Genomic DNA, 27891 nt, shown 5'->3' on the forward strand with positions numbered 1-27891 from the left:
TTGCCTTCGTCTTCATGACTATGCACGTTTCCGATAATGTATGCCTTCCCTACTTTAAGAAATTCTTCCCAAAAAGAACTGAATTCGGTCCTTACTATACTACTTAAGTAAAGATGAACAGTTTTTGATACAAACGTTTGTTCCTAGTATAAACTGGGAAAGTTAATATTTAGGTCAGGTCACGTCACGATGCCTATTACCGCTAAGCCAATACCGCTAATGCCTATTGCCGCTTATATGTAGAAACGATGTCCGAGGTATAAGGGTCACTCTCCTCCTTTAGCCGCCCTGAGCGCCGACGTTTATACGCTCGGCTATAAGGGTGCCGCGCGTAGACCGCTCACCCTTTCGATCGTAGGGGGTCAACGTTTCTCCACAAGAACACTTTGAACGCATGCGCGATCGCTGCTTTAGACAATCAGAGCATGCGCGCGCTATTAGCTTGGGCAAAGGGGTCAGTTTTATTCTCAGATAATTGATCGCTAAAGGAAGAGAGAACCTTTTTCCCGGGCAATTATTCTTCATATAAATGGGGCCTATAGATCGTTTTCACGTGACGTCACGGAATATATTCCCGCCATGTTGGTGCACATCTGAGTCACGTGATCCACTTCCAAACATATGTAAACACAGTCCAAAATTATAATTCCTGTAAGTTTTACTACCTAAAAGAATGATTTCTAGTGAAGAAAATATTATTTCTTTGTGTGATCCAGACGATGTAATTCCCGTCCCAATTTCGGATTACGCCAAAAAGCTGGATATAATAGTCAGAGAGCGTTATCTGCAGAAAATCTCAACTATTGGAATCGATCCTGTTTTGATAGAGGGGAAAAGCTTCGAGCCAGACTGCCTTCCACCAGTAGAATCTACTGATCTTCTTTGTTATTTGGTTCTCGAAACTAGCTTCTACACGCAAAAGCAATTTAAGTCTTTCCGAAGTCTCGAGGCTTATAATCAAATGGTTTCGGGTTTCGTTTCGGACGTACAAGGACATATCATCTCAAACAAGTTCGTGGTTTTAGCGAAAGTGCGGCACTCCCAGCGCATGAATGAGGCCTTGATACCAATTTGGATTATTACCGAAATGGATGGGACAATCAACTGCGCTCATTGTTTGGGATGCAAGGCGGGATTAGCCGAGTCATGCTCCCATATAGCCAGCGTGCTTTTTTATCTCGAGACCTGGACGAAGTTAAATGGACGGCTATCGTGTACCCAAATGAAGTGCTCCTGGATACTACCAAACTTTGCAAAAGAGGTTGAATACGCCAGGGTCAGAGACATAAACTTCAAATCAGCTAAAAAAATGAAAGCTGACCTTGATGCAACGATAGAGAATCTATCCAATGACCTCCAGTCTTCTACGGGCTCGAACGTCTTTACTGAAAGCCCTGTTCAGAAACCGGAAGTACCAGCGCCGACACAAACAGAAATGGAATGCTTTTACTCTGATCTAAGCAAATCCAAAACAAAGCCTGTAGTGCTGAGCTTGATACCTCCTTATGCTTACAGCTACGTGTTGCTCAGTCGCAAAATCCCTTCTGTAATGCATTTGTTCGACAAGAACAACTTAGAATTGCCTTACAATGAGCTGATAAAACTTTGTCAGAGCACTAACATTGATATAACCGAGGAACAAATCGCTCAGGTTCAAAAGGACACCATTTCACAGGCAAGTGGGACAAACTTTTTTAAGCATAGGGCAGGCAGAATCGGTGCTTCGCAGAGTAAGGCTGCAGCACATTCAGACCCCGCATTACCATCGCAATCTTTGATTCAAAGGATTTGTTACCCGGAACTGCACAAGTTAAATACCAAGGCTGTGTGTCACGGATGCAAGCATGAAGCCTCGGCTATCCGTGCCTTTGAGGAATCTATGAAAAAAACTCATGTGAACTTTAAGATTGTAAAATGTGGTCTCTTTATTAATCAAGAACATCCTTGGATACACGCTACCCCAGATTTTCTATGCTCATGCGACTGCTGTGGTGATGGTTGTGGGGAAATCAAGTGTCCTTATTGCATAGAGAACTGTGATTTTGATTCATATGTTTCAAAACCATCCTCTTGTCTTGCAAAGAACATTGCTGGGCAGTTCACACTGCTCCACACACACGAATACTATTACCAGGTACAGCAACAGCTATTTACCACCAAGCTAAACTACAATTACTTCATTGTCTGTGCTGTGAATGAAGCAACTAATTACCTCAAGTTTGTCCAAACAAAAATACTTCCAGACAAAGAACATTGGAACAAAGTTTAACCCAAGTTAGAGAAATTTTGGAGAATTTGTGTTTTGCCTGAGGTACTTGCTCGATGGTACACAAGAAGGGTTAATCTAACTAGAGATGGGGCACTACTGGTTAATGCTGCGTGTTATTGCAGACAGGATACTGAGGAAGATACCATCAAGTGCTGTAATCCAGACTGTGCCATTCTTCAATTTCACTTGTCATGTTTGGGTATTGATGCTATCCCCAAGACCTGGTACTGCCCTAAATGTAGGGCTTTACCAGAATTCAAGCGAGGAGGATCGAAGCAAAAGTCAACTAGCATAATAAGTGAAGCTCTGAAGATGAACTCAATTTGTACTTGTAAAACTGTAGCCAACAAAAACGACAAGCTGGTAAAGTGCACTAACGTGGACTGCCCTAATGGGATGTTTTTCCATTTGCCATGTCTGGGAAGGAAGAGAATGCCAAATAACAATAAAGTTTGGTTTTGTCCAGCTTGTATGATGAGTAATGCACAAAAGCCAACTGAGGGTACAGCCCCTAAGCCAGCAGCCATGCATGTCACAGCAAACACCAGGCCAACTGTCACATATGTCTCAACAAACACCAAGCCAACTGTCACACATGTCTCAACAAACACCAAGCCAATGGTCACGTATGTCTCAACAAACACCAAGCCAATGGTCACGTATGTCTCAACAAACACCAAGCCAACTGTCACACATGTCTCAACAAACACCAAGCCAATGGTCACGTATGTCTCAACAAACACCAAGCCAACTGTCACACATGTCTCAACAAACACCAGGCCAATGGTCATGCACGTCACAACCAACAACAAGCCAACAGCCATGCAAGTGTCACCAAACACCAAGCCAACAGCCACGCAAGTGTCAACAAACATCAAGTCAACAGCCACGCATGTCTCAGCAAACACCAAGCCAGCAGTCACACAAGCCACAACAAAAGCAGAACCAACAGAAAGTCCTGGCAGTGAAGAAGTAACAATTGTGAAAACTGTCTTAAAGAAGAGACCTCCTCGTGACAAGTATGGGCCAGAGGGAAAACTTGGCAAGTATGAATATGACTTAATCTCCTCCCCAAATGGATGGTTGGACTGTGTCATTATACATGAAGCCCACATACTACTGAAGAAAATCAGTACAAGCATACAAGGATTTCAGAGGCCTACTCTTGGTCCAGTCCATCAATTTGACATAATGACAAGACCATTTATTCAAATAGTCAACATCAATAATAATCACTGGGTATGTTTTTCTAGCATAAATAGTCCTCCAGGTTATGTGGATGTCTATGATAGCTTATCAACCCCCCTGACACAAGAGTTATTGCGACTGGCTTCAGACCTGACCGGACCAGCCTTTAAAGGAGTTCGCTTTATTCCAGTGCAACAACAGAAAAATGCTTCTGACTGTGGTGTGTTTTCAATAGCTTATGCCACAAGTTTAGTTTATGACCCAACTGGATTAGTATAAGTAACATATAACATTAGCCAGATGCGTCCACATTTCTTACACTCTCTAATGGGAGGAGTTATAACTCCTTTTCCTACCTCTTGAACTTCTTTTACAGAAAAGATTGCAGACGATTTAAACAGATGCCACACACAGCATGATTGCAATGTGATCATGGCATAGCCTTAATGACGCAACAGCGTACACAAATTCCTTTATGGCAATTGAATTGTGCCTCTTTGCATTCATAAAAAGTCTACTTTATCAAACTTAGAGAGTGTTGATATTTATTAGCAGCGGGAATGTGAGCAGAAAGGATGGGATAGAAAAGTTTGACAGTCCTGTAAGGGGAGGCAGAAACAAAGAAAAAACAGCAAATGTTTCCATGAGTGGTGGGGGGGGGGGGGGGATTGGGTTCTTCGTATACAGTTAATAGCTTAGTTACAAACCCAGTTGTTTTTTTTCAAAGAAAAACAATTAAAATATTTTGTTAATTAGAAAACTGTGAACACTAAAAATATTTCAAGATTGTTATTGTTCTTGAGGAACAAGGCAATCGGAAGTGTGAAAACTAAACCGTAACAATAATATTGTTAGTTTGTTCACATGTTCTGATCTTTGTTGCTACTGGTCATAAGAAAATTGAAATTCCTGAAATACCTTAGGTGGACACTGCTGATAAAAAAAATGAACACTTCCTTGCCTACACACATAACAAATCAAAATAAGTACATGAGATAAGTAAGTAAGTAAGATTAAATTGACAATGACTACACTGTATTATTAACTCTGGTGCTCTTTAAAACAGCCATTGGTTGTTTTTTACCTTGTAGTGCTCAATATCAGATCACAAAAACTACAAGATTTGTACAACTCGTTTCACAGTACACGGTTTCTTTAATCCAAGGGTACAATACCATTGTAAAGGTTTGACAAAGCAGCACACACTGTAATAATTCTGTCAATCATAGGAATTTTAGCCTCTTGGGAACCAGTAGGGTCACATTGCAAGAAATCAATTGGTAAAATTCCTGAAAGAATTGTGTATTTTCTCCTTAGCAGCCCAATGACTCTTTCAACATGTATACGAACATTTGCAATGCCACGGGTTTGCTCGACATCAACTGGATCCAGCTGGTCTTTGCCTTTAGTAAATGCTGGAATAGCAAGTTCAGCTTTGTGGAGCATTAGGCTTTCCTGGATAGTAAACCCCCGGTCAGCCATCACTAGATCTCCTGGTAATAGCTTTTTGAGAATGCCACAATTGTCTGTTAAATACTTATCAGAAGTCCTCCCACCCCAAGCGTTGGAGACAAATGAAATACTTCCTTGTGGAGTTATTCCAACCAAAATTTTGACAGTGTTATGACTCTTATAGTTTGAATAAGTTTGTGCTCGGGCCATGAGATTTGAAGGTCTCGCAATAAACACTTCAAAGCAGTCGATGATGACTGTAGTTTTGTTCCCAAAGGAAAACTGGAAGCATTGAGGCATAGTTCTCCATAAATCCTCACGATCTGGCCACTTTATTAAAGGCGCTAATCGAACATCAAGAACCACCATCCAGGCTAAAAATATTCTTGACACAGTTGGTAGCGATATTCCAAAGCGGTATGCAAGGTCCTGCATAGGCATGTTCAGCTTAAGTTTCATTAGCGTGAGAACACATTCTTGAAATTTGGATAACGTTGGAGACTTCCTTATAACAAATGGCGAAACATTCTGGTACACTGTTTTTAACATATCATAGGCAGGCAATCCGGTGTAAAAACGTACCTTCTCGTCGTCATTAGCGAAATACGTTTCATCGAATGGCGGTCTCGAGGCAGAGGTGCGAAATAAATATTCAAACTCCTCCGTTTGAGTCGCTGTCCCAGTCTCACCACTCTCAGGCTCTACGTTCATCACTGATTCCAGATCGAAGGAGATATCCATAACTCTTTCTCCTGACTCATTAAGTTTTTGTTTTTTGCGCTTAATTTCTTCTCGAAGCTGCTTTTCAATTTCACGCTCTACCGCAACACGTCGTTTCAGCTCACGATCTCTAGCCCTCTCGTCTCGCTTCGCGGCAGCTTCAAGATTTTGAAGCTTTTCACCAGAATCACATTTCTTGTGACCTAAATTTTGGGTCGGAACCCAATCAGGATCGTATCTTTCCCACAGCTTGGCCGGAGATGAAATGCTTTCCACAAACTCGGCCATGTTCCAAAATGGAGTCTGTGAGGTCTTCTCTACTGATGGCAGAAATCCATTTATTTCTCCTCTCTTCAGAGAGTTCCCTCATTTCTTCACCTTGAGTAGTTATGACTGACGGTATTCTTGCCATGGAGATCCCTTTATCACGGACACTTCGTGTCCCGCATCCAAAAACCGCGCATAAAACCATTTTCCTGGACTAACTTCGTATTCTTTGTTTACATTTGATGTGCACCAATATGGCGGCCAATTGAAAAATAGTCACGTGACTGAAAACGATCTATATGGCGGCCAATTGAAAAATAGTCACGTGACTGAAAACGATCTATAAAGTCAGTGCTAACTTAGCTTCCCCACCAACCTACAGCCTGTGGTCAAGAAGAGTACGAGGGCATGCAGGGGGACCTATTTAAGGGTGGATGGACTCGTTATAAATACAATGGCCATCCACCACAGGCACTGTCAAACCCCCAGTTATAGATGAATATAAAAGCAGCTAGTTAACTATTACAAAACTGGCTCTGGGTCAGTCTTAATATAAAATCGTTCCTCTCTCATTCATGTCTTGATACCCCTGTACCCTGAGAGAAAAGGAAGTGCAATAAAGATAACATTCCCCAGAGGTTTGCATCTATAGGCAAACATCCAGATACTGTAAATATGAGAGGACGACAATTGATTCAGGGAAAGTTCAAGATCTGTTCATTCAAAGAATGCTATTTTCTTTTAAATTTTCAGTTTATAGCTGAAAAAAAAATCTATGTGATACATTGTATGCCATTTTCCCAGTAAGTTAATACAATATGTTTGGTACGTGATTTCACCAGCCTTTGTGACGGTGATACGTAGAAATAATAGCAACACATGCACAACTGCTGAAGAGACGTTATACAAAAAATACCAATTTATAAAATAAAATTGGACCATACTAATGAGCACTTAATTTTGCACATTTAATTTAGTTGCTTTATACTATGCACTGAAGACGAGGGAGAACCCCGCCTAATTAAGATCTAAATTGAAGGAATCCATCCCAAGTACATAATGATAATAATAGTTCGTGTTTACAGTGTATTAGTTGGGCTGTCATTAAGAGCCGGGAGGCCGGGGATCTCATCCGGCTACTATGAATGTGGTCCCCAGCTACTTTCATACAAAAATAAAAGAAAAATAGAATCAAAAGAAATCCCTAGCCGTTTGATTCCCCGCCTACTTGTGGCATTTACCCGGCAACTTGAAATCTTAGTGACGACCCTGGAACTATTAGGTAAACTCAAACCTAGTTATTTATTTAACTTGGGCTTGGGTAACATTCCTATTGAATGAAATACAGGTAAGAACTTAAAAACTTACTTAGGTCCAGGTTTCCATGTAGGAGTTACCATAAATCATTATATAACACTCCCATATCTTTTATATCCTAGATGCCATGATAAACCATAATAGGGAATTTTTTTATGGTTGACATTTATGGGGAGGATACAAATTTCAGAGTGAAGTATCAGGACAATGTCTCAAAAAAGTAAAAAATGCTAGCAAATAAAAAAGGAAAGCACCTAGCATTTGCCTTCCCAATTAGTACCATTTCATGTAAAGTCTCTTCCAGGATAAATGGTGAGGAGAGCAAATATCCCAGCCGTATGAATTCTTGCCTTAAGTTTGTTAATTATTTGACACTTGATTGAATAATAAACAATGAATGACAGAAACTTGAGGAATCACGCCCATAAATTTATTTTTCAGAAAAAATACTATCTTGAATTTGACGCAATTTAATAAAAGTTGGTTAAAAAGTCAAGGTGTATCTTTGAAAATTACCTGACTCTTATGAGGAGCCCAACATTTAAGTAAAGATACAATTATTTTCCTTTTGACTGCCTACCATCGTACTGACATGTACTAAACATTTACAGATCTTTATGATTTGATCCCTACCCTTATCCTCTTTCCTAATGTTAATATCAATACTACAAACCGTTGATTTACTGAACCAAATATCATGACACAATTGTTTTCTCTTTCTAGTTCCTTAATTTGTGAAAATACTGTTCTGTGACAGGGTTCTGTCCATGGAAAACCTGACCTCTCTTCTGAATAGAGCATCTTTAGGTACAAAATCTGCAAAGATAATGGATCAATATTAGGACCTGTTGATACTTCATTTGGCAGTATGGGGTTGGTGGGCTGAAGCATTTGAGAATGGGGTACAAAAGTGACTTATCCACCTGTGGCTGAAAATTCCCACCTCTAGACCCACCACTAAATGTAGTAAACATGGAACTTGCATTTTGTGTTTGACAAAATCAAAATACCCAGCCTCTTACCTCCCTTCCCCATAACATTACTGTTAATGATAAGTTCCATGTGACACCAACTCTTTTACATTGCAAGTGACCACCTCCCATAATCAACTAGGGATCCAAAAACATCAAAATTTTCCAGTAAAGACCTATAAAAAGAACTTTCTGTAAGGTACGGCCTCTTGTAATATCCTACACTACTCTTGCAATATATATATGTGTGATGTTTCAGATTTTTTCTAACATAGCAGCCGTGAATTCAATATAATAGACCAGAACTTATTTGCCTATCAAGAAACCTCTCAAATTCATCTGAACTTGAGTTCCATTAAGAGAACAAAAGAAATAAAAAGTAATGGTCATCTTTCTGCCATTAGCCCTTCCAAGGGTTAAATTTTTTGCTAAACTTGAATATGTTTTGTGGCAAAATAAGACCGAGTCTATAGTAAAGGCGTTAATTGGTAAGGTGCGGTGGAAAACGTAGGCAGGAAAGCCTTGAACACGTAAGCAGGTACGCAATGTCTGACACACTTCCACTTCAACTTTAACCAATTGCTGCTGAGTCAAAGTCACTATATGAGGAAACTGGGCTACTCAATTGGTCCTGAGAAGAAACCACATTCTTTGACGATACAGCAGGGTACTAAGGTTACACCCTTGCTCCTTTTATTTCATTATTGTGCTCAACTACTTTCTGCATCTGTTCCTCGACAGCCTAAATAAGTGGGGTCTACCGAATCAGCCTAGTCAGAGCAGAAGACAACCTATAGATGCGAGATCTTACCAAGCTTGGATTTGCAGACGACCTAGCACTTGTAGCAGGACTAGAAGAGGTTGGTAGAACTTGCTGTCTACAAATTAATTTCATTAGGTGCTTCTACTCATCATTGGGCAGGGGGACACTGATAAAAGCCTGACCTTGAGCACGATCAAAATCTGAGGAACCTCCTTGATCATTGCAGAGCGAGAAATATCAAGCTGAACAAGAAGAAGTTCCATTTGAAGTGCAGTGAAGTGTCATTCACCGGGCATGTAATGACAAGGAATGGGCTTAAAGCAGATCCTAAAAAAGTCAAAGCACTTATTAAGATGGAGTGACCGGCAGAGATTCATTGGGCTTGTGAAGTATCTGTCTAAGTTCCTACAAGACCTATCAGAACTGTGTGAGCTACTGTGCTATCTAACCCATAAGAAAGCTGAGTGATATTGGACTCACGAACAGGAAGATGGCTTTGAGAAAACTAAAGATGCTGTCTCCAAAGCACCAGTACTCAAGTACTTCAGTAAGAGTGACCCAAACGAAGGCTAAGGAGATGCATCTAGAGATGGACTTGGCTTTGTTCTGATGCAGCTAGGCCAGCCAATGCAAGCAGAGTACCCACAATGGCAGAAAGGAAGTGCTCACAGATTTGAAAGGAATTGCTGGCCCAGGTCTTCGGCTCTTCGGCATGGAACACAACCACCACCATGTGTATGTTTGGAAAGTCATCCTCTGGACATATCACAAACTATTAGTCTTCATTTCGCAGAAGCCTCTGGTATCAGTTTTCAAGAGACTACAGCACCTACTGTTGTGGCTTCAACAATATGACTGTGAAATACGCTACAAGCCTGGCAAGGAGACGTTGCTAGCTGATACCCTGTCAAGAGCTTATTCAGAGGACTATGAGTGATCAGCCTCAAAATCAGAGGTGGAGTGCATAAATGCCACTCACTTCCTTCCTGATCTAGACCACCAGCTTAACGAACTTCAGAGAGAGAGACGGCTTGTGATCCAACTCTACAGTTTGTAAAGAAAGCAATCTTGGAAATCAAAAAATAATCATGCCAAATAAACTGATCATGGGCTTTTAAAGTGTTCCAAATTTAGTTCCTTGACTAATATTTTCAGAGCTTGAATCGTCACTGATCAGTTTGCTGAATCTCATTGCACTTCAATTTGACAGGGGGGGAGGGGGATAAAAGGAAGAGAAGATGCTGAGAGGGGCAGGGAGGGGGCGATTATTCGAAGGAGGCGATTATTTTAAGTATTTCCGTCCAAGGGGGGTGTTAATTCGAGGGAGGCAATTAATCAAGGGACGGCTATTATTCTAGGAAATACAGTACTTTGAAATCTGAGATGAGCTCTCAGTACATGATGGTGTAATATTCAAGGGCCAGCGATGCATCATACTGCAGACCCTGAGGAAAAAGATCAAGCAGAAGCTACACGACTCCCATATCGGGTTGCTAGGCTGTTTATGCAGAGCACAGGAGACAGTATACTGGCCAGGCATGAATGCTGAAATCACTGACTACATCCAGACATGTGATGTCTGTATGTCACTTCAGAGTAACCAGAGTAACTAGACCAAACAACCACTTAGCCAACATCAAGGCCGGCTGGGAGAAAGTTGCCACTGACATCTTCACTCTTGATGACAAGAACTATCTCTGCACAGTACACTATTACTCTGGGTTCGAAATGTTAGTTAGTTACACAGCAAAACAGGAACTGTCATCACAAAGAAACTTAAGAGACATTTTGTCACACATGGAGCACCTAATGAATTGCTAAGTGGCAATTTGAGAACTTTTTGTGGTCATCTGGGACTGAGCATGTAACCAGCTCCCAGGGCTAACCGCAAAGCAATTGACGAGTAGAAAACACAGTTGAGACTGCAAAGAGCTTAATCAAGAAAGCCAAAACATCAGGAGCTGGTTATTTTCTTTCTCTGCTAAGCTGAAGAAACACCCCAATGGAGGGGCTTAACACCTCGCCAGATCAGTGCATGTTTGGGCGATGTATGCGAACCCACCTTCAAGCAGCTCTTGCCATTGGTGAAAGGCAAGACAGTCAGAGTAATGCCACTTCCCCGTGATAAGAGCCAGACATGGTTCAAAACAGAAATAGAAGAACTAGCAGATATGCGATCCTATGATGTAAATACAGAAGATGGAAGAATCCTCCGCAGGAGCAGACAGCCATTCTACAGCTCACAACCTAGAGAGGCTCCTGTAGCCCTGGAACCCCCGGATTTGGCAGCCTCTCCAGAGAAACTCCATGGACTTCAGCCAGTAGAGGGTCAGTCATTCCAACAGTGCCAGCCGACCAAAACCTCAGTTGCACTATCTAGCAAGGCACAACCTCTATGCATAACACTTAACAAGTCTCAGCCAGTTGAAAATAGGATCACTAGAGCTGTGGCCTGTTTCGTGAAAGTCCCGGTAACTTTTTCGGGCGCGAAATCAAATATTCAAATCAAAATAAAAAGAATAAGGGCACCGGTCCTGGACAGCAAACTACTTCATTTTGTTTCACTAAGTGATAGTTTTATCATGTTAGATGTAAAACTATTGAAACCTCTATCTTGCATGTAAACAACAAGAGCTTTAATTATCAGGGCATTTGAGAAACGGGCCCCAGGTTGGTTGTCAAAGCCACCTGGCTATTTAAAAGACTATGCTTGACTACACCTGATGATTGCAGGAGACAGTTGAAAAATTGGGTTTTTTCTCTTTTTTTTTCTTGCTTAGACATTGAACACGTTGCCTTTTGAAACAGCTGACTTTGTTTGTTCAAAATGTTCTGCGTTCAGTGCTTTGGCTGATGTTGTTGGGCTTTCACTAGTTATTAAGTGCCCATTGTGCAATGAAATTTTTTTTATTTTCATTTTTTTTTTAAAAAGAAAGAAGGAAAGGCGTCATGGTAGGCCTGTAGTTGTAAGCCACTTGGCCTAAAAAACAGGTGCTTTTGTAGCAGCTTTGAGGCGGCCATTAAAGACTGAGTTTGTCCTTATTAAGCCAGACTTATTGTTACACTAATCATAAAATTGTGCAGAGTCTCTGAGAGCTTTGATGTTGTTGAGAATTTAATGACAACAAGTGTCCTCTGTGAAAAGCCAGTCTCCAGAAAAAATGCACAATTTTCTTCCTGGTAGACCTTCTTTGTTGCATGTGACCACATGGACATTTTGCACAGTTTCCAAATACTTCTTGCACACAATCAACAGCCACCAAGATGTTTTATTACGCTGGTATAAGATTCTGAGCGATAAATCATTTTACCATAACTTTATCTAGTAGTGAATGTTAGTATCCTTTGCTAATGCATTTTCATACACACCAACATTTACACAAAGGACAATATTTAACCACTAGTGCATTACAGGGAAAATACATATCAATAAAGCTTACCAGCTAATCCAAGCCTTTGTTTGCTTCTTTTAATCCCTGGTTTTCTTTCATGCCTGTACAAAAAATGAAAATAAAAAGAAAATATAACTCAAGAATTGTTTTTTGTTCATAAACATTCTAAAATTCACGGACGAGAGAGCTTTTATTACATGTACCTATACAGTTACAGAGAGTGTCTAGAAGTAGTATATACAAATGAACAAAGATAACCTCACGATAAATAATGACAAGATGTGAGTTTGTGATATCAGGACAAAGCAGCAATTGGCAGAGGTCAGTGTTTTTAATTCTGAACTTCAGAAGTATATTAAGTAGTATAAGAAGCCCATGTGTCTGGACTTTGTCGTTGAAGTTTGCTTTGTTGTGTGATTTGAATGTTTCCCCCTCCAATCTCAACAACTTTATTCTTAGTGAATTGCACAGATCTCCTTTCTGATGGATTCTAGTTTTTTTTTTCAATTTGTTAGAGTTTCTTGAAGATTTTAGCACAAGAAGTTGAGCACGTACATTTTCTATTACATAAAGCTGCATGCACTAAAAAACTCCCTGATACATCTTTATCAAGAGAACATTGAAGCTAATTAATGGAATTTTCAAGAAAAAAATCGAGAGCAAGCAGAGAAAAATGCCTAGAAATTGTCAGAACAAATTTATTCGGTTTTCATCACTTTGTCCTATCATGTGGTGATCTCAGTGCTTGCACACGTTTTGGGCATACTGTACATACAGTACTCTTGTTGACTTTCATAGGCTGTGTTAACAAATGACAAAATATCAAAATCCACTTATAAGAACCTGATGACATTTGGCAGAATTGCTCTTAATACATGTATAATTCCACTTTACATAAGGGAAACAAAAAATTAAAGTTGCATAAAAGAGTTTGTCACACTTAGTAGAGTAACGTTGCTTTTTTCTCACTACACAGTGCCCACAACTCTTAAGGCAGAAGTTTGGAAAAAATTAACATAATACCTCTCATTGTTGATTGGTTACATGTACCACATGAATAAAAAAAATGGAAATCAGAAATGTTGATGTAGGGTACGCAGGCATTTTGTGGGAAGGGAGGATATACAAATCTCCTTAAAATACTGTGAGGGAGGCTAGGTTACAGAAACAAAATTTCACAATTTTTTTCAGAAAAAGCTGATAATAATAAAGGAATTTAATACTGGATATTAACCAGCGAAGGAGAGTGGATTCTATCTAACTCACCTATTGAAAAATCTACATTTTAGCATAATTCAGCTGTAAACGTGGTGCTCTAGCAGTGCACTATTCTTCATAAAAAAGACCAAACCAAGCAGTGTAGATTTTTGTTGTACACTGTATGAGTACATTTGTGTAAGGTCCTCAGCCTGCACAGTTGGTACATTTGTACATTATTTAAAAATAATTGTTTGATATCAAAGTCCTTTTTATCTGCCTCTTTCACACTACCCATAATACACCTTGTTTACCCTTGTTTATCTGATACATAGTGACTCAAGGATCAATGTCTTGGATGGATATAGAAGCTGGCTGTACAGCATGACAGTTCACAACATTGGTAACTCTAAGAATGGCAATGTATACTACCCCAACGAATAAGAACCTAGATTTTTCCAAGTTTTTTTTAAAATTTATTTATTTGCATCACTGATTTACATTACTTTAATACAAAGCATATAAATAAATGATTACATTGCTACTATACACTAATTACTTAAACAATCCAGATCTATAATACAGAGTAGCCAAAGTAACTTATTAAGTAGTTCTTGCATACTCATGCGCACCCACACACACACATGCACACACACGCACTACGCACATTTACTGATTATCCACCTTGGAACATCAAAAGAGCCTCTAGAGAGTTAGCATGATTGCTGTTCTCTGCACATCTCGACAAAGGAAATAAAGAGTAAAGATCATTTTTCCAGATAAATGCTCCCCATTTTGCATTGAATTTTCTTAAAATCCCAGTTTTAATGGCATAACGTCTTTCATAATCAAGACAATTTAGAATGGTTTGAAAAAAGAGTTCCCATGAAGGGTTAGGGCCTTTTTGTTTGGAGAAATAGATGTGATACCTCGCGATTAAAAGTGCATGATGGAAAAGCAGGTTTGTAGTATTGTTCACTAGGCCTATGCAAGACAAAACGGAGAATTCTTCGTTAAGAAAGCAAAAAACTGTTTTTCATCCAGTTACCAATTTCATTCCAAAAGGATTTAACCAAAGGACATTCTCAAAAGAGGTGCAAAAGAGTGTCCGAGCTTTCTTTGCAGAAACTGCATTGATCATTAGATTTGATTCCAGTTTTTAAAAGGAAACAGTTTGTTGCCAATTTTCTATGCAGAAATTTAAATTGAAAAACACGTAATTTAGATTCGTTGGTATATAGAAAAGCAAGGGTATATGACTTACCCCAATCAATCATGTCAAAGTCAAAAGAGTTGCAGTCTGCCAGCCATTTTTCCTAACTTTTACAAGGGATAGAGGTGCTTTGGGTTAGACATGATTTGTAAGCTAGTTTACAGAAAGCTTCAAGAGGGTAGGCTTCTGGTGTCGGTTTTAGCACCTTTCAAATTTTGTGGACAATGTTTTTGCGTTTTATATTCGAGACAGAGTTAGCCTAAAAAGGTTCTTATAGAAATGCTACATATACGTGTAGTTAGCACAAGTTAAGGCTATTTAGGTTCTTAAGAAAAAAAATGCAATACAGCTAAGAGTATATAGTGGCCCTGGGTCAGCTTATTATTAACTGGCTTGCCAAGGGCGGGCCCAGTTCATAAAATGCCTTCAATTTTTTCTCCCGTGTGTATATCTAGCAATTCCTGGTGGGGGTGTGACGTCTACTCTTCAAATCCTGACCCTAGACCTATTTCAGACCAATGCCTATTAGGCAAATGTAAGGCAGTTCCCCTCCGGGATTTTCTGTTCACAGAATGTACGCTATCAATAATAAGTTAGTAGTTAATAATTATTATTAACTACTGACAAATCCGGGGGGGGAGTATTCCTGGGACTTCATGGTGGGGGGCTGTGTTGTTTTGCTCTCCAAATCCTGACCCTAGACCTTATTTCAGATCAATACCTATGAGACAAATGTAAGGGAAAACTCCCCCGAAAATTTTCATTGTTTTTAGTTATGGTGATTTATAAACACTATAAATTATTAACTATAAAGCACATTAAGCAAAGGCAGCGATTAAATGAAGACGTGTTTGAAGCTAGCGTAATATGCTTTTTCATTGTCTCTTTCAAAAGATGCTATGATGAGTACCTTTTGTGGTTTTTCTTAGTTTAATTTTTGTTGAAGTTTAAACCTTTTGATGAGTTTTTTCCCTTCCAAAATGAGATTGCAAATCTCTCTCTCTGTGTTGAGAGCTCTAGTGTGGGTGTGTGTGTGTGTGTGTACATCCATTGAATAAAGACGTCTCTCAAGCTATCATTGGCACTTTTTTTCAGTGCATTTTACAAACGATGGTAGGATGGGTTGCTTTGAGGTTTGTCATTGCTTTATGTTGAAGTTTAAAACGTTTAAAATGTGACGACCAATGTCTCTTTTTATCTTAATTGCTTTGCATATGAAATGCCATTCCTTGGTCATTCTAGATCACCACGTCCAAAAAAATTTATATATGTTTACTAGGACAGTTAGAAAGGCTTTAAATGCAATATCAAACAAAAATGAAACCTAAATTTAATTTGCTTTGTTAGTTTTAAGAACCAGAATTGAGAAATGTACTGCTCATTAATAGTGTTTTATGACCCATAGAACGACAATAATTTTTAGAATTTCTGGTTAGGTCAAATCAGTCACGTAATACTGTCACACTTTATTTCGGGGGGCAGAGGGATTGGGGCAGGGGTGCGTGAAAATAACACTTATTGTTACCTGCTTAGAATGGCTAACTTGCTTACTTTGATTCATAATGGTGGAATTTGAAAAGTTACAGCCTCGATTTAAAAATGGCACTCATTTTTCTTGTTACGAAAGTCTTTCAAAAGGGTACAATGTTCAGATGAGTTTATGTTTAACTCTCTCATGAGATGCTATGTCACACAATGGTCATGCAGTGACAAAGTGGTGACCTCGACAGTTTGTACAGACACCCTCCCAAGAAAAAAAAATTTGCATACCAAATTAGAAGTTATGTAAAAATGACCAGATAAGGAGCTAAAGCATTGACCTCATTGGCATATAAATTTCAGTTGGAGTGACAAGGCCAGGGTCCGAAATTGCGCCTTCCTGGTCGCCAATGTGACCAAAAATTCAGTTATGGCGACCAGAAATTCATAGTTGGTCGCCAGCTGGCGACCTCGTAAAGCTGGTTGTCATTGTAGACTTTCAAATTCGGAGAAAATGATTAAGAATTGAAACCTCGAAGCTATTTGCCAACAGGTGTCTTACTATTCGTCCTGCGGATATTTTTTTAATTTAAAAGTGAAACGAATCTTCCTGTAAATATACCTCCACAACAGCTACGATCAATACGAGTTGAACGTTTCCAAGCCGCCAAGGGGAATTTTTTGGCGACCATAATTTGCCCCCTGGCGACCAAAAATTTATACTTGCTCACCAGTTGGCGCCTATATTAAAAAGTTAATTTCGGACCCTGAAGGCACCTATGTCTCCAAAGAAAATTCTGAATGTTGACTTATCTGATATTTACCTAAGTGTACAGAATTTTTTCGATAATTAGATAAGAACCTGTTTCAAATTTTAGGCTAAACAGGTTGTTATATACAGTGTAGAAGGGGGACTTAACTGGCTCATTTTCACCTAACAGGCTCTTAAAATCCAGGTTCTGAGTCATGGGGCTTTACTGTATGCCAAAAGTTTCTGTGTGCTGCCTTAAGCAGGCCACAACATATTCAGTGTGTGAGTATGAAAAAATTAACCCCACTGGTATCAACACTTCTTTGCAGATTAACATTTTAACTGTAGTATTGAAATAGCCCACCTTCTAGAGGTTCTGATAGGGCAAAATAAGCAACCTTGCCTTGAAACAGTGACAGAAGACTAATTGACAACAAACACAGTTAACGATGGGCTGAATACAGAAATGCAAAAACGTGAAACCATATTAATTGAAAGTATTTGAAATTTAGTCTAGGGACATATGTGCCCTCACATCCACAAAAAGACCTCTTTCTACATTTGTATATATTGAAATTCAGCATGATAGTAAGTCCAGGAGTACTGTAGCTCTCATGCTAAATTTTAAAATACAAATCCCTTGATGGACATCTTGCTACACCATAAATTGGACAGCTAGAGCTGGTCCCTACTTCGCTCTACTTCCTTTATATGGTTCTCTAAAAGACGGACCTCTTTAAGACAGACCCTTTTTTCTGATCCCAGAGGTGTCCATAGAGAGTTGACCACATAAAAAATTGAAAGCAAGCTAAACTGTGCTCACATTTCTTGCAGAATTTTGATCCAAAAAAGTCTAACAGCATCATCTTCCAAATCAAAAGCAAAACACATCCACATTGAATTTCCACATTATTATTCTTAGCTACTTTCAGGGAATCATGCAGTCTGCTGCCTGAATTTAATGACTGCACTAATCCCTAAATTTGCTAATTTGAGGGCCCTCATGATACAGGAAACTCTTCAGCCTAAACTTTGAAATAGGTTATTATTTTCTAAATCAAGTGTTTATATATTATTTCCTAAAGGAAGACTTCAAAATCCCCATGAACAATGCTTCAGTTTTTTCTTGTTACGGTCATTTTCACAAGCCCGGTTCCGTAAATAAGCTTAAGCAGTAACTTAAGGTGACTCGACCCAGTTTTTTTGGGGGGGTACCATCCTACTTTGAAGCTCTCTGGTATCCCCACCTTTACTTTTATCGTAAGTCTAACACATAGAATGGATAACATATAGATCAATCTACAATATAACATAAAATTTTTGGCGATCGGAGTAAATGTCACGTGGTTATAATGCCACGCCCCTTTGAGGTCTGAGTCGAAAATCTGCTGTTGCAGGTATTTTTTCGTGAAAATCTCACGGCTACACATAGCGCGCGTTAGTGCCTTGCGCTGAACAGAGTTTCACCAAAATCGCAAAGACCCAATTCGAGAAATTCAGCGGTTTCCAAATTTAGGTCATAATTTATGCGAAAATGATAAGCAAACTTTACACGGATTATATCTAATAAACTATGAGATTCATCTCTTTATTTTGGGCATCGTTATAACAGATGGGTCCTTGCAAGTCAGCGAAACGCTTTAGGGCCTTGTAAATACGCGCGATTTCGAGCAAAACAATTATATAGAAATGATAGTTTTCGCTATTTGTTGACGTTTGTCAGCGTTTAAGAGCCCATGACTGTAAATATCGAGAATCGCTGGCCAGGCTAAAAAAATCGACAATTCTGATAATTGGTCAGAAAAACCCCTTTGGGGAACTATCTTCGAAAAAAATATTTTCACCTTTCAAGAATCTATAGTTTTCGACAAAATGAGGAAAAACTAAAATAGCGGTTTTTACCTAATTAATTATGCAAAAATTAGAGTAAAAATGACCTACTTTATCGCGTCCGTACCGAGGCAAGATTCAAATCTATAAAACATAAATATTTTTGTTTAAAAGAATTCTATCTTTTCTTTCTATCCATGGTATGTTTTAAGTCAAAAACATTATTTGGAATTTTTTACGGTTTTTTAAAAACTAGCACTAAGCGCACTTTTTAAAACGGCTAAAAAATGAGCAACTTCAGAGACAAAAAACTCACCTTGGTATGTGTGATACCTAGCCAAAATGTATACTAGGACAAAGTTCAGCTCTTATGTTAACAGAATATGAAATAAAAAATCTGGGTACTCCGGATTTGCCTTTACAAAATAAAAAGTTTCGTGACCACCAGTGGCAAAATGTCACAAATTTGCATAAGTCAAATTTGTAGAGAAATGATGCCGGCTGATTTTTCTTTGTAGTTTCGGTACGTGGTATATTCGAAACGTGGGAGAAGGATGAAAGCGACTTTGAATGAAGCTAAAATTAAGTAAAGGATCTGAAAAATTGATATCCCTGATAACAAATTGCTGTGAAGGTTGGTGACACAATGTGGCAAATTTGCATATAAATGCATCTGCATATTCCTATCGTACACAAGGACGGGTTTCAATACTGTTAGCATCACGCAATATTTGAGGTTTGAAATAGCATAACCAGGAAAATAGCTAATGTTAGATGTTTTGTAATTTGTATGTTAGCCCTTCTTAATTGTACATTATAAAATTAAGGTTGCTCAGCAATTGTTGTTGGGTGTTGGAGTGCTGCATTCTGCAATTGCGTGACCGTTGTCAAACTCATAACAGTCAGACTTTATTTTTACCGGTACGATAAAAAAATGTGAGCTTATGAAGTGTGCAAAGAAATATTATTCATGTCAGACAACTTAACTTTACTTTATTCACCTGAATGAATTTCACCGTCATACATCTTTCTTGGAGTGGGCACATGCTTTTATGGTACCGATAGTTCATTAACACTATACATCATACCCTGTAAGTTTTCAATCAACAAAAATCCGAAATAGTTAATTTTCTCAGTAGTTTTTCAAAGTTATATTTTGGTGAAATTGCCACGTCTCGCATATTAAAAATTAATTCTTCCACCTCCTCTTTCTGCCTCTTCACTGTTCGTGCGTTCAACACTATTAAGTCCAGACACGATTTCGAACACCCAAAGATGGTCAAAGATCGCCAAGTGGACCGACCCGTAATTGTGCCATTGATTAGTTGAAACCTTCATTGAACGGACCCTCACGGATCCTTGCAATTGTCCTCTCAATAGAAGAAGTAAATCAGATGGAGGGAGTACTGCCAACACTGGGGTCGTTTTGGTGTTTTTTTTTTGTTGTTGTTTCGTTTTTTTTTGTTTAACCACGAATATCCTTCATGAACCCAGTTAGCTTTCAATTTATTCAACAAGGTTATAAACTGATAAAAATCAACAAGGATGGATTTTTCCACTGGTACCTCATTTAGCAAATTTTCACCTATCTTCATGTATCTTGAGAGAGTTACACACACAAAAAAGCAACATTTGGGGTAAAAAAATCTACTTCCAATTTTTCTATTCACCTTCTATTCGCTACAGATTAATTAAATGTCCCTTTCCTGAAAAGTTAGCGGCCAAAATTCTTTGCAAAACACAGACAGTGGGAAGACGATCAAGTGCTGGAGCAACAGAAGAAGAAAGGCAAAGGGAAAAAAGAGAGCGGGAGAGAAAGATCGATATAGGTTCGTAAGAGATGTCCAAATTTTGGCTTCTGTGAACGCGCCAAAAAAGCTTCTAAATTAGTGTACGTCCAAATTGAGCAGTCTTGCGTTGCAAATCTCTTTTTCAGCCATTCCCATATCAAGCTAACTGGCTAGCCTGCATAACAGGCGTGCTTTTTTCAAGCGAGCGAATGCAAGCGTGAAGCGAGTGAGGAGAGCCCTTAAGGGGTATGTCTGGGGCGGAATGCAAAAAAACAATGTATGTGGACAGGCCGTTGTTTTTTCTGCGTCTTCTCCGTCGCGCTTGTCTGGCGCTTCTCACTCATTTCGCGCTTGCCTTCGCTCTCCTGCAAAAACGCGAAAAAAAAATAACGCCTGTTATGCAGGCTACTGACTTGTTGAAAGCCGGTCCAAAAAGGAGGATTTGGTCAAAAGGCGGGGTTTTCTTCTACTAAAATTGGCCGTCAAAAAAGAGTTAAAGGGGCTATGCCAGGCTAACTGCTAGTTCATTTTAAAAAGCTACTATGGTCTTTATTTCGCATCAATTTAGTTCCAATAATTATTGTCCAGTTTTTTTTTTTTATGTAAGGCTATATTTAGGCACTGAAACTGTTTGCTGTCGCGTTCTGTTGCTACTGATGGCCAGGATGGACATGGACTGAAAATTGGAAAAATTGGGCTATCTTTTTCAAGTTTAAATGCATCACCCAAAAAGATATTTTTGACTAGTGCGCACTGATAAAATGATATCTTCTTCATATCCTACATGTAACTCTACACTGAACATTTTTTGACTGGGTAAAGGCAGTAAGTTATAGCACAGAATCAACCTAAAACAGCAAATATACTGATTTGGGGTATTCTTGACAAGAACTGTCACAGGGAGCCCAGAACCCCCGCCTCACACATTGACAATCTGTGACCAGCTGTTGTCATGTGTCGTTCCTGCGGATATGTAATATTAGATACCGTCATTAATTAGAGGGCCTGCTGCTAAGAGGGAAATATCTAAATGTTGGATTTTTTTGCCTGGTATCACAAATGGCTAGAGCTAAAATTTTCATGGTCAAAATTCCAAACCAAGGAAAAAATGTTTTTCCGTAATTTTTTTGGTAACGGCACATGTTATTCAGCAATTAAATAGCCCCCAGCCCCTCGCATAAGCCATAGCTAAACATCAATTTAAGAGGAATGTTTTATCGCATAACTCTTCTTCCCCTTTGTCTGAAGTTTTTTCCTTCTTTACTTTGGGAAACGGTTGGGCGTAAATAAAACCGCCGATGCCACTTACTTACCTCGCTCTGTTATTTAGCTCCTTGGTCTCTATCAACTACCCTACGAGCAGAGGCCCTTCGATCTTCCTAGATAAGTCGGGAAGAGGAAGAGAAGGGTAACTATCAACTAAACAATGATTCGATCGGACGTTCCGGTGTGAAGGCACGAGCTGGGACATTGTGGGTACTGACGTTAATACTCCTGAGCAAAAGGCAGGTATTTCTTTAAACAAAACTCGGGTCTGCTGTAAACTGAAAAACGTAGTTAAGTTACGCTTTTACTCTGCGTCGCCTGACTGCCCGGTTAATGAACGGTAATTACGTCGATATAAGTTCGTTGCCCATACTGCGATAGATCAGGGGCGTCAAGGATGACCTTTCTGATAATTCTCTTTTCAAGATGATGCTACGTTTTGCAAGCACTCGACATGGGTGGGAGTTGGTTAGAGTAGCTCAAAAGCGGTGAACAAGGAGTCTTATCTTCCATAGACAAATCCTGGTCGCATCGTCGTGAAAGGTGATTTACTCTGTTGGCGTACAGTTGAATCTCCATGTGCGACCACCTATCCAAAACACCAAAACCCACCCAGTTAAGTCTTACAGTTGGAATCTCTCCCGTAAGCGCCCGCGACCACTAATTGGTACTGACTGTTTAATAATTTTACATTGTTTTTAACCTTTTGTAAGCGACCACCTGACGAGTTTTCTGATCTCTTGTGGTAGGAACAACAACAACATGGAACTGCACATATCGTAACTTGGAAATTGCATGCAATAAATTATCTTCCTTAAAGTGGATGTGTCCAGTTTTCTTCTCAAAGAAACCTCCTGTGGTTTGTGGTTCGATTCTCGTAAGAGACCACCTCCCGCTAGCGACCACTAAGTCTGCGCATTTTGGGTGGTCGCTTTCGGGAGGTTCGACTGTAGACTCCTTTTCCAGTTCTTCAGTGGCGTCGGTTGGAACTTGTTTTGGTTCATGGGTTTCGCATGTAGATTTACACACTAAGGCGCGGCGCTGCTACATTATAGTTTGAAATCAACAAATATCTTTTGGTATTTGAAGGAAAACGCCCCTTGGCAGGTGGTACAACTCCGCGATGACCTTTCGGAGGAGAGAAACCGCTGGACCGTATGAACTACGATCACGTAGCTGTTTCCTAGGGCCTGCGGTAGCTGCCTAATTATACCTCTATTTGTGAAAAAGCAAAGAAATTAACCAAGGAACGGTTTGTTTGTAATACGTAGTAAAAAAATCAGATTTCAACATCTCTGACAAGAAAATGCTAACTTGTAGTGCGTGACTCACAGGCATGCAAAGTTAGTATCCCTTCTTTCTGAAAAGAAAATAAACTACTGAGAAACAAATGATGTTGCGAACAATGCATTGTCTGTTCAAAACAAAGTTTCCATAAAACTTCATAAGGAGAAAAAAAATCAGTAAAAGAAGGCTGAGCTGCACGAGACGTCGTTGCGTGACATTGTTACTTTGACTGTTAGTTTATGACTTCCTCTCACACAGTGTATCCCGTTCGCAAAAAACCTCCTTCAAGACAGAATTTCAAGGAAAATGTCTTACCTATTTTAGATATACCGGAGGCGAATTTACGATGATACAGATGGATGCTAATACAAGGAAGTTAGGAAAAGAAACGAGAGACATGGGATATAGTTTGCATAATAATTCAGCGCTTTTATAAAACACTTCTTCGAAGTCGTTTTTTATTATTATTTTTTTGTGAACGGTTAATTACTCTGATATTTTAACATAAACTTTATCAAAAAACGTTTTCTTACTTCGTGATGTTTCCGAACGTTACATACTGACCCTGAATTGAAACAAAACCGGCTGCCGCAACATTTCTCTACAAATTTGACTTATGCAAATTTGTGACATTTTGCCACTGGTGGTCACGAAACTTTTTATTTTGTAAAAGCGAATGCGGAGTACCCAGATTTTTTATTTCATATTCTGTTAATATAAGAGCTGAACTTTGTCCTAGTATACATTTTGGCTGGGTATCACACATACCAAGGTGAGTTTTTTGCCTCTGAAGTTGCTTATTTTTTAGCCATTTTAAAAAGTGCGCTTGGTGGTAGTGTTTTAAAAACCATAAAAAATTCAAAATCAAGTTTATGGTTTAAAACATACCATGGATAGAAAGAAAAGATAGAATTCTTTTAAACAAAAATATTTCTGTTTTATAGCTTTGAATCTTCCCTCGGTGCAGACGCGATAAAGTAGGTCATTTTTACTCTAATTTTTGCATAATTAATTAGGTAAAAACCGCTATTTTAGTTTTTCCTCATTTTCTCGAAAACTATAGATTCTTGAAAGTTGAAAATATTTTTTTCGAAGATAGTTCCCCAAAGGGGTTTTTCTGACAAATTATCAGAATTTTCGATTTTTTTAGCCTGGCCAGCGATTCTCGATATTTACAGTCATGGGCTCTTAAGAGTCTTTCTCACGAAAAAAGCATTTTCTTAAAAATTCGTAGTTTTTTTTCCTTCAATTTTTTTCAGGGCCACAATTGATTAACTAACTACCCGGACTCTGAATTTCATGGTCATTGTAAAAATGTGACATTATCTTCTATAAGCCCAAACTTGAGTAAACATTGAAGATTTTTAGCGTTTTGGCTGAGTTTGTGCTTTGGGAGTTGTCTATTGTTTCTAGTCTGTCATTATACAGCATTCTTGTGCAGCACGCGTGCAATGACCGTGCTTGGCTGACTTCCGAATGCTCACCGAGATTTGATAATTTTGGTACAGTGAGACAGGCCATCGCGTGATACATAGAGGTTTAACTCAAAATTTTTAATCAATTCTCGTGCTTCTTGTGCCTTTGCAAAAAAATCAAGAAGTGCTACACACTAAATCTACTTAATATTAAAAAAATATCATTTTTTCATAGGTTTAATGCAAGCCAACAATTAAACCAACTCGTGACGGGAATACCTCGGTGAGCATTCGGAAGTCAGCCAAGCGTGGTCATTGCACGCGTGCTGAACAAGAATGCTGTATAATGACAGACTAGAAACAATAGACAACTCCCAAAGCACAAACTCAGCCAAAACGCTAAAAATCTTCAATGTTTACTCAAGTTTGGGCTTATATAAGATAATGTCACAGTTTTTCAATGACCATGAAATTCAGAGTCCGGGTAGTTAGTTAATTAATTGTAGCCCTGAAAAAATTTGAAGGAAAAAAAACTATGAATTTTTAAGAAAATGCTTTTTTCGTGAGAAAGACTCTTAAACGCTGACAAACGTCAACAAATAGCGAAAACTATAATTTCTATATGTTTGCTTTGCTCGAAATCGCGCGTATTTACAAGGCCCTAAATTGTTTTGCTGACTTCCAAGGACCCATCTGTTATAAGGATGCTCAAAATAAAGGGATGAATCTCATAGTTTATTAGATATAATCCGTATAAAGTTTGCTTATCATTTTCGCATAAATTATGACCTAAATTTGGAAACCGCTGAATTTCTTGAATTGGGTCTTTGCGATTTTGGTGAAACTCTGTTCAGCGCAAGGCACTAATGCGCACTATATGTAGCCGAGAGATTTTCACGAAAAAATGCCTGCAACAGCAGATTTTCGACTAAGTCCTCAAAGGGGCGTGGCATTATAACCACGTGACATTTACTCTGATCGCCAAAAATTTTATGTTATATTGTAGATTGATCTATATGTTATCCATTCTATGTGTTAGACTTACGATAAAAGTAAAGGTGGGGATACCAGAGAGCTTCAAAGTAGGATAGTACCCCCCCAAAAAAACTGGGTCGAGTCACCTTAACTTACAATTTGCAGCAAAATCAAAAAAGCTCACAACTTCACGATCTATAAAAACAAGACTAGAGCTAGCTAGCCTAGCTTGAGCTTATCTGTACCATGACTCTAATCCTTATATAACAACGCCTTTGAAAGTACTGCAAATAACACCTTACCTCAGAAGCTCGAAAATACATTCCCATTCTTGTTGCTACTGTCCTTCTTCGAACTCTCTGATTGTGCTTTCATCCTTGTCCCAGGCTTTCTAGCTCTCTAACATATGAAAATATGCGTTGACCGAGGAAAGTTTCGAACAAACCTCAAACTTCTGTAAAATTCTCCAAAAACCCATCAGGGAAAACGCTCCAAAACTGTTTCATACACAAGTCTTCCACACGATCAGGAAACAAAACTCATACTACAGCCCTCCCCTAGTTGGGAAGTCACATGAAGAAGACACGATCACAACGCACTTTGATTGGAAGAAATAAAACCCCATTCTATTGGTTGATAGGTGAGAGGACCAAACTGCAACGGAGGACACAACTGCAACGCTACACAAGTCGTGGTTGCCGGCCTCGCCTATTCAAAGACGTTTTTTCTGTTGCGAAAAAATCTCAGCAAAATTACAAGTATGGCGGCGAAAGAGATGTACTTCGCCTTTGGATCAAACATGAACCCAGAAAGGATGCAACAACGCAAAGCCTTCTTTACCGCCCGAGTAGGAGCGAAACTTCTTGATCACAAGTTCAGCTTTTCGTTCAAAAGACCTGATGGAACTGGTTCGGGAAATATTAGACCAGAAAAAAGCTCCGTTGTTTATGGAGCGTTGTATACCCTCGAAGAAGGTGGCTTAGACAAACTAGACGTGTTTGAATGGGTAGATAGAGGATGTTATCGTCGGCAGAACGTCACGGTGGAGACTTTGGACGGAGAAAGAGTTGAAGCGACGACCTATGTTGTCACCGAAGATTTTTACAAAGAGGGATTACTCCCTCGAAGAGATTATTTAAATCATTGTCTGGCATGCAAAGATGTTGTACCGACCGAATATTATGCCTTTCTTGAATCGTTCAAGGAAACCTGTCACGATTAGACAGGAGCGCATAAGCAAGGGAGAAATTCGTAGCTTCCTTTGTTTGTCCCATGTTATGAACACTGTTTCCATTAAGCTTACAAATAATTTAAGAAGTACTAGTTACTCATAGTTATTTATTTATCTCCTTTTGAATTGATGTTGTGCTAAGAATTCTTTATAAATGAACTCCATAGTTGGATTCCTCATGACTTAAATTTACACACACTATTTTTCCAAGCATGTTCAAAGTTTTATACAGTAATTTCAGCTTACTTTCCTTGCGTCTTACGTGTTATTATTAGTAAAGTTGTCGAAACACAGTGGACAACCATGCTTTGTTCCTTAAGCCTGGCCTTTGGTAGTGATGCAAGCCAAAGTATTTGCACAAACACAAGGGTAGAAATCCTTATTCCTCCATGAAACTGTAAACACGTAGGCACAATCAAAATTTTTCTACATTTACATCTGGGCTGCATATACTTGTGTTGGCTTGCATTTGGTTACATTGACTTGCACATGCACTTGCAATCAGTTCAAAATGCTTTCTTTGCAGTGTAAAAACTGCGAGGGCTCACCGTAATGGCCTATTGCATTTAACATCAGTACTAAAAAAAAATTCTTCAGATAAGCCGTAAAAATTGAGGATTTCTATAGGTGGACTGAAAAAAATATGGAATTCTTTGAAGGTTAAGCTTTTTTTCACCAAATTCTTCAGGAGTAGACCCATATTCTTTAGGGGGTAGAACCATTTTTTATGATGTTATAGAGGGTGAATACAACTTTATTTAATCTTCAAGGGTAAGAAGAGAAGGTAAACCCTCAACCTGGGGGTTGGGAGTAAGATGTTAACAACAATTATTCCTCGAGCCCGAATGGGCTATGAGCCAATAACCCATGAGGCCGAAGGCCAAATGGGCAATTGACTCAGAGGCCATCATGAGGGTGAGAGGAATAATCGTTTTAGTAAAATCTAACTAGTTGGTAAAAAATATCAAGACAAAACAACTTTAGCTAGTTAAAACTAGACTTTAATCCTTTTTTTGCTGCCGAAAAGCTGGCGCTTTTCACTACCAGTGGGCTATAACATATAGCCTTATAGTAGCTCAACCAATCAGAATGCAGCATTGATAATAGACCCATAGTTG

At 39.0% G+C, this 27891-nt stretch overlaps 2 protein-coding genes, 1 long non-coding RNA gene and 1 pseudogene across 4 annotated transcripts; 2 read left to right on the forward strand and 2 right to left on the reverse strand.

Moving 5' to 3' along the window:
* Positions 1-587: 587 nt before the first annotated feature.
* On the forward strand, positions 588-3736 carry LOC140949606 (uncharacterized; annotated as a pseudogene).
* A 641-nt stretch (positions 3737-4377) lies between these two features.
* LOC140950570 (uncharacterized) lies at positions 4378-6105 on the reverse strand. Its single transcript, XM_073399807.1, has one exon. The coding sequence runs from the start codon at positions 5915-5917 to the stop codon at positions 4613-4615; it is 1305 nt and encodes a 434-aa protein (XP_073255908.1). The 5' UTR covers positions 5918-6105; the 3' UTR covers positions 4378-4612.
* Positions 6106-6586: 481 nt separating this feature from the next.
* Positions 6587-26067, reverse strand: LOC140950534 (uncharacterized). Of its 2 annotated transcripts, none has more exons than XR_012167194.1 (3): positions 25845-26067; positions 12388-12440; positions 6587-8029 (listed from the first exon to the last, which is right to left on the reverse strand). It is a non-coding gene; the product is annotated as an uncharacterized lncRNA (long non-coding RNA). The 2 variants fall into 2 exon arrangements; XR_012167195.1 differs by lacking the exon at positions 25845-26067 and adding an exon at positions 16275-16445.
* A 189-nt stretch (positions 26068-26256) lies between these two features.
* Positions 26257-27138, forward strand: LOC140950532 (gamma-glutamylcyclotransferase-like). Its single transcript, XM_073399774.1, has one exon. The coding sequence runs from the start codon at positions 26303-26305 to the stop codon at positions 26762-26764; it is 462 nt and encodes a 153-aa protein (XP_073255875.1). The 5' UTR covers positions 26257-26302; the 3' UTR covers positions 26765-27138.
* Positions 27139-27891: the final 753 nt, after the last annotated feature.

The sequence above is a fragment of the Porites lutea genome, chromosome 10, assembly GCF_958299795.1.
Source record: "Porites lutea chromosome 10, jaPorLute2.1, whole genome shotgun sequence".
Taxonomy (NCBI): Eukaryota; Metazoa; Cnidaria; class Anthozoa; order Scleractinia; family Poritidae; genus Porites; species Porites lutea.